Here is an 8,445-nt window from a genome sequence, read left to right as displayed (position 1 = left end):
TGCTATAAAATTAATGTTTGTTATAACTATTTCCTACACTCAAGTAATCTACATTTACATAATTTTGTATCCAACAAACATGTTTTACATGTTTTACAAAGACTAGAAGATGTATAGACAGTATTTATCTTGTAAGTTATAAACTACTATCTTGTACTTTGAAAATATTATATACATGTTTATGTAATTCAGACCTAAAAATTTATAAATATGAGAATTTCTGTTAATACATTTTCCTCTAAGATATGTAAGATCATCCACATAAATGTACCCCAGGTCTGTACACTCTAGGATTTCATTCTTTGTGCCTGCACCTCAGCCACAGGAATACATAGAGAGAAGCCTTTCTCATCTTAGCATTGCCCAGAATCAGGACCCAGGAGTGCACTGATGGAAAAGCTGTTCTTGCAACCTGTGTGATCAAAAGCAGCAGTGTCCTCTCCAGAAGCAGAGCACTCCAAACCTTCATAACATGAGACAGGAAGAAAATGGAATACAGGAGGATGGAGGCAATCAATGTCTGCAAGGCTCTGATGTGGGCCTTAGTGCTGGCATCTCTGCATCCATGGGTACTGTGTTGCATCTTCCTCTGATGTTTCCACAGGGAGAAAACAAGAAGGACAAAAGTGACCAGTGACACAGCAAAAGGTATGAACCCAAACATGGTGTTGGCAAAGGGAAACAGCATAGAAAGCTGTGTGTTATTCAAAATCAAGCTGTAAGACATAGATACATTATATTCAGTGATTAAAATGCTCTCAGGTGCATTAATAATGATAATATTTAAACAAAAGAGAATCAAAGACATTATCAATGTCCCTATCATGACTTTTTTAAATCTGACCTTTAAATAAAGGAAAATGGGGTTGGAAAAATTTGCTATCTTGAAAAAGCAAAAGATGCTGAGACTTGTAGCAAACCAGAGACTACTCTGGTTGAATGTTGTCCATATACTGTACATTATGCTAACTCTTCTATCAGTCATCCATTGTCCTGGGTAAAGCATAAATATCCACCAACTTACTAATATTAACCACAGCAGTGCAATTCTGGAGATGGCCAGAGCAGTGAGGATCTGATCCACTGAAGAGATCTTTCTTCCCTTGACCAAGTCCTTTATGTTCACCACTGCTATGAATCCATTGCCAAAGATGCCAATTATAAATTCCACACTCAAAATGACTATAAATGTGATCTGTAGGACACCATTCATCTTCACTTGGATGCTTCAACTTCTATTGTAATTACTTAAGATTCTTTGAAACATGCTTCTAAAATATTGTGCATATTCAATAAACAAAGCTCCATATCATGTTCTGTAAACAATGTACAGGTCTAATACCAAACAAGCCATTAAGCCTTGCTAATGGTTTTATTCTTTCCATCATAAAAGTCTTTTGTATTTCCCTATAGAGAAGAACTGACCTCCATCTAGATGTAGTTTGCATTTCACACTGCATCCTAGAGACATTGCAAATTTTGGTGAAGGAAATGTTGATCTCTTCTGCTGAGAAGCAAATGAAGATATATTTATTTGCATCGTTTATTTATTTGTTCATTTTCTTCTTACATACATATGTTAATCTCTGTAAACATGAGTATTGGGTAAATCATATAAAAGGTCTATCCTTTATATAAGGCAGCAAAAATCTAAATTTGTACATAGTAATTCCTTAGTAGCACGTAACTTTAGAAATTTTTGAATCAGCTAGGTTCCAATCCTATGTACAGTGTAAAAATCACTAATTGCAAACTCACCACAACCCAATAATATCATGAAAATCATTAGTTTCCAAAGGTTCAGTACTGAGAAAATACAAATTCATCATTTTATTTTATGCGAAGGAATGCTCATGCCAATATCCATGCACTCATTATTTGAATACAAAATTCATTCTCTCAACATCATTTTTTCTACTGCTCAGCATGTCTGAATCATGTAGCTCAAGCATGACTCACTGATCATTTTTAAGGTGCTACTGTTTAAAAATGCTAGCAATTATATATATTAGAACACTGACTGCAAACATTGTGTAAAATTGTACTGTTTATTACTGCATGAAAACATATGTATGAAAATCTTTTCAGTCTCAGGAATCAATCACTAAGGGAAATGAGACTAAATACACAACAGAAGACTTTTTTCTTTTCTGTCTAACACTTGGCCCATAGTACACATTTATCTATAGTCACTAATGACCTATAGATTTATTTTCCTTCTCTCTACTATGCCAACATGTTCACTCAGTTTTTACTGCAGGTATGAAGACACATGACCCTATAAATTTTTGGAAAACTAACATTAGCTAGTCCTTCTTTCTTTTTTGATAGCTATGATGTTAGTAAAGGTTCTATGGGTCTATAATACAAGATGAACAGTAAATAAACAGAAAAATGTGTATCATATTTATTCCAGTGTATATGGCTACCCCTCTGCCTACCTGAAGCAATGTCAATTTTTAAAAATTGAGAAGCCTGGCATTGTGGCAAATGCCTTTAATCCCAGCACTTGGGAGGCAGAGGCAGGCAGATTTCTGAGTTTGAGGCCAGCCTGGTCTACAAAGTGAGTTCCAGGACAGCCAGGGCTATACAGAGAAACCCTGGAGAGAGAGAGAGAGAGAGAGAGAGAGAGAGAGAGAGAGAGAGAGAGAGAGAGAGAGAGAGAGAGAGAGAGAGAGAGAGAGAGAGAATATGAGGACTAAATAATTTGCTATACTTACCACTACAGCTGTGCCTAGGTAAGAGATTATAACAAAAATATATGATATTATTTTCCCTTCATTCAAGGGAAAGAAACATGGAGATAGTATAACAGGGAAGCAATGGGCACATATCACAAAATTACTAAAAGTTGGATATATAAAATTTCTGTGTAAAAGCAAGAGGCTGGCTCTAACTGTGCTCCATCCATGTACCAAAATTCAGCTATGGAAAAAGACAAAAAGGAATATAAACAATCCTGCTGCTGAGGTTCTGTAGTGCATATGTTGAGATGACATATGTCTGGACTTCTATACATAAGTATGTATTGAAGGCACACTGAGCAAGAAAGGACTCCCTGAGACCATCACTGTATTTTGATTCTGAACTGGATATAGCCACATAAAGTTTTAGCCTAAAGAAAGGTCCCTATAGGAAGGTAGTTTTCTTTATGGTTATGTGAGAGAGTGAAGAATTACATTTTCTCAGACAGACATATTCTCAGTCAAAAATAAATGTTATATACATGTGTGTTGATGAGGTACATGCGTGTCTTACTCAATTATTCATTCATAAGTTTCATATAATGATTAAATTTAAATAAAATAATTAAATTTTTAAGCTAATCATAGCTCACTTTAAAATGTTCTTTATTTAAATCTACATATCTATAATAAATTACCTACTAACTCATAATCAAGACCTATTGGACTCTAGGTCATTGACACTGTAGTTTAAGAAAAATCATAAAAAGGTACTATTAAATTTATTGATAATTCCCTTTGGTCTCTGGATATTTAAGAAATTTACATGTGAATATAAATTTTGGGACAAAGTAGAATTTCCAATCTGATAAGATGGGTAAATAGATACAGTAGCAGATACTCAAAATAGTGCAACAACTGAAAACATTTAGCTTGTGCCTTCTATAATTGTCCACTACCTTTCTCAGATTTACTGGAACAAGTCTGTCTTCCTGCTATTGAACTATTCTTGTAGTAGTGCTGGAGACAGAATCTGCTGCCTTACTAATGCTAAGTACTTGCTGTAATTCTTATAACTAAAACCAAATGGAGGGGGAGTGTGGTGCAAGAGGATGCTTATTTAAATTTAGAGAAATTCTAATGGATGCAGCCACTCTGTGAACCATTAAAAAGAATTCCCAAGTACAAACAAAAAAATTAAGCATACCACATGATTCAACTATACCACTGGCCTATGCACATTTAGGACACAGGATTCACAGTATTTTAGCTGGATCAAACATGAGAGTTCTCTTTTTTTTTTATTAGATATTTTATTTATTTACATTTCAAATGTTATCACCTGTCCTGGTTTCCCTCTGAAAACCACCAATTACCTCCATTTTCCCCTGCTCACCATCCACTACTGCTTCCTGGCCCTGGCATTTCCCTATACTGAGACATAGAACCTTCACAGGAACAAGGACCTCTCCTCCCATTGATGACAAACTAGGTTGTCCTCTGATACACATGCAGCTAGAGCCATGAGTACCACTATGTGTTTTCTTTGGTTGGTGGTTTAGTCCCAGGGAGCTCTGTGGGTACTGGTTAATTCATATTGTTGTTCCTCCTATGGGGCTGCATGCCCCTTAAGCTCCTTGGGTACTTTCTCTAGCTCCTTCATTGGTGACTGTGATCTGTCCAATGGATGACTGTGAGCATCCACTTTTGTATTTGTCAGGCACAGCCAGAGCCTCTCAGGAGACAGCTGTATTAGGCTTCAGACAGCAAGCTCTTGTTGGCATTCACGATAGTGTTCGGTTTTGGTGGTTGTATATGGGATGGATCCCAGGTGGGGCAGTCTCTGGATGGTCATTCATTCAGTCTCTGCTCCACACTTTGTCTCTGCAACTCCTTCCATGAGTATTTTGTTCCCCTTTCTAAGAAGGATTGAAGAATCCACATTTTGGTCTTCCTTCTTGAGTTTCACATGTTTTGTGAATTGTATCTTGGGTATTCCAAGCTTCTAGGCTAATATCCACTTATCAATGAGTGCATGTCATATGTGTTCTTTTGTGACTGGGTTATCTCACTCAGGATAATATCCTCCAGATCCATCCATATTTCCTCCATAAACATCATAAATTCATTGTTTTTAATAGCTGTGTTGTCCTCCATTGTGTAATTGTATTACATTTTCTGCATCCATTCCTCTGTTGAGGAACATCTTGGTTCTTTCTAGCTTCTTGCTATTATAAAAAAGGCGGCTATGAACATAGTGGAGCCTGTGTCCTTATTACATGTTGGAGCATCTTCTGGTTATATGCCCAGGAGTGGTATTGCTGGATCCCCCGGTATGTTGTACTATGTACAGTTTTTCTGAGGAACCACCAAACTGATTTCCAGAGTGGTTGTACCAGCTTGCAATCCCACCAGCAATGGAGGAGTATTTCTCTTTCTCCACATCCTTGCCAGCATCTGCTGTCACCTGAGTTTCTGATCTTAGCCATTGTGAATGGTGTGAGGTGGAATCTCAGAGTTCTGATTTGCATTTCCCTGATGAATAAGCATGTTGAACATTTTTTTTAGGTGCTTCTCAGCCATTCAGTATTCCTCAGTTGAGAATTCTTTGTTTAGCTCTGTATCCCATTTTTTAATAGGGTTATTCAGTTCTCTGGAGTCTAACTTCTTGAGTTCTTTGTGTATATTAGATATTAGCCTACTATCAGATTTAGGATTGGTAAAGATCTTTTCCCAATCTGTTGGTTGCCTTTTTGTCTTATTGACAGTGTCTTTTGCCTTACAGAAGCTTTGCAATTTTATGAGGTAAAAAAAGTTTGTTTGTTTGTTTGTTTGTTTGTCTATTTTTCAATTTAAGCTGGGCAGTGGTGGTGCACACCTTTAATCCCAGCACTTGGAAGGAAGAGGCAGGCAGATTTCTGAGTTTGAGGCCAGCCCTGTCTACAGAGTGAGTTCTAGGACAGCTAGGGCTACAAAAACAACAACAACAACAACAACAACAAAAAATCAACACCTTTATCTCTTCTTTACTAGAAGTACATTGTGAGTTTCCAAGAGATGGAAGCAATTATTAGTCCTAGACAGCTATGATCCACAAAAATATCAAGCTTTTGTACTATGCACTAGTCACCCTGTAGGACAGCTGCTTGCATACATGGAGAGGAAGAAGCCCTGACCACATGAAATGCTGAATGAACATGATTTTGTTGACTAGGACATGGCCACCTCATATATTCCAAAGACTCTACTCCATCAGCGGCAAAGCCTTTTATGTACATATATCTGACCTTTTCTGTTTCCCTTGCTATCCTTTTAAGACCTCACAATTAGTAATTTGTAAGACAACTAAAGGTATATAACTGCAGAAGATTTATTTAGGTTTCTTTACATGAATAAAGTAAACCTACTTTATATGTATATGAACACTATAAAGTTGTGAATAATTGAGATTATAGCTTCATATATATATATATATATATATATATATATATATATATATATGTCTTATTATTTTAACATGTTACAGACTCCAAGATTTCATTCCATGGCTTTCAAATTCTATGAAAATATTACAAAAAAAGAACACATAACAGATGTTCAACATGCACTTATATTTATTAATTGGTTAAATAAATAAATTAATGATGATAGGAAAGTAAGAACACCTATCCTATGGGACCACTCTACTATTTGAAAGATGTTTTCATGCAATTAAACAATAAATATTTTGAAATGAATACATTTATCTCACATATTAAATTTCAGAAGGATAAGAATAACACAAAATTCAAAATATTTAAGATGATGGAAAATATTCTGTATTGAATACCCTAATATAAAAGTACACATAATCACATACGCTACGGTTATAATCTACTTAGTTAGTTCTTATTCCAAATATTAAGGCGTAGATGTTAGTTATATAGAAAAACCATATACAAATATATTAGAAGACAACACTTATCAAATAATGGTTGAATAAAAATATTTTGTTGTTACATTTTTGTGTTACATTTATACACAGTGCAACTTTCAACTGATTTTATCCCATGAAACTGACTAATATTGGATATGACAGAGTCAGATTGTATGATTATTCACAGTACGTTTCTAATGTACTCTGATGAACTGATTAGAATTGGTTTTGAGATTGTATTTTAATTACATTTCTCTATTTCTTTCCTCCTTCCAATACCTTGCAAACACCCCTCCCTATTTCCTTTAAAATTGTGGCCCTTTTTTCCCATTGGTTGCTATTGAATGAATATATGTATTTATATCTATATCTATCTATGTAGGTAGATAAATTATATATATATATATATATATTTATATCCATGTAATATATACACATGAATATACATCCATATAATACACATATGTATATTAACATATAAATGTATATATAAATGTATATGTATGGCCATATACTATTTTTGTGTTTTCAGAAATGACCCGTCAGTACTAGAAAGCCTATTGTTGTACTCTTCCCTGGGGAGGACTACCTCTCCTGCTTCCAGCTTTACTCAGTCCTGTATATCTTTCTGTACATTTGATGCTTTTTAGGCTTTTCTTGTCAGTTTTGATTTATTTGTTGGTGTTCTCCTTATGGTCATGTTTATGAGTCTTTAAGGATAGAGCTCCTGGTGTTACTAAATAACATGACCTCAAAGCAAAGTCTTTGATCCTCTGACTCTTACAATATTTCTGTTCCTCTTCCATATTCTTCTCTGCGTCTTAAATGTTGACTGCTTTATAAATATACTTACTGGGACTGGGCTTCACAACCCTGCATTTGCTTGGTTGTGGTTCTCCATACACATCCTCATCTGTTTTGAAGATTTGGTTTTTTTTTTTTTATGATGATAGATGAAGGTTACATTTATATATGAGTATATTTTCACATGTTTTTATATTGTTGTCAGTTATTATGCTGACTTAGCAAACTACTTGTTGTTGAGTCTCCTAGAATAACCATGATTTTACTCAGTTAGCTTGTGAGTATTTAGCTAATTTTTCTGTACCAGTCATGGTATTCCTCATGTTGAAAGGCTCTTAAGTCTAATTACAGAGAAACTGGTTACCACCAAGATGTATGTACCACTACTGGACCAATAGAGCTATTGTGCAATGATGGTCACTGGACATTGATGTGGTTTGTAAGTGTCATAGAGGGATAGGATTATTACATCTCCCTCTTTTGTAATATTGTGCAGCGAATTCTGATTCCATGAAAACTAGTTCTCAGGAAGAAAGCAGACAGGTCAGTTCCAACTCTGAAGTTCCTCTTTCTAAAGTACATTGTATCAACAGAAATTGAGACTTACATTTCACCTCTAGGAATGAACCAATGGCAACAGCAATAGACTCATTGTTTCAGGAGTCTCTTGGAGATCCCTGGCCAACAACTCAAAAGATTCATCCTGGTTGGTATTGAAGTCTCATGGACATTGACTATTGAAAAGAATACTATAAGTCTATATAAGAAAAGTTCATTTAAAATATGTATAGAACATATATACACATATATACATATATAAGTATATATGTATATAGTCTGAATGAAATGCATTACAGATTTTCTTGGAATAGCATGATTCCATTCTTACAGTTATTTTATATATGTAATGCCTCCTCATCCTCCAATATGTATCTTCCTCTTTATTGCATAAATCTTTCCTTTCCCATTTCCTGTATGAGACCACTTATATAATGCTAGCCTCCTTCATGCTTGTCCTACCCTCCTGTGTATTACTACTCC

The 8,445-nt window shown here is 35.2% G+C and overlaps 1 protein-coding gene across 1 annotated transcript; it reads right to left on the bottom strand.

Annotated features, from left to right (window-relative positions):
* Positions 1-295: 295 nt before the first annotated feature.
* LOC110297128 (taste receptor type 2 member 116) lies at positions 296-1,213 on the bottom strand. Its single transcript, XM_021165905.1, has one exon. The coding sequence runs from the start codon at positions 1,211-1,213 to the stop codon at positions 296-298; it is 918 nt and encodes a 305-aa protein (XP_021021564.1).
* Positions 1,214-8,445: the final 7,232 nt, after the last annotated feature.

Source organism: Mus caroli, unplaced genomic scaffold (assembly GCF_978045245.1).
Source record: "Mus caroli unplaced genomic scaffold, Mus_caroli_1 scaffold_7, whole genome shotgun sequence".
Classification (NCBI taxonomy): Eukaryota; Metazoa; Chordata; class Mammalia; order Rodentia; family Muridae; genus Mus; species Mus caroli.
This window is presented reverse-complemented; position numbering and strand designations above follow the sequence as displayed.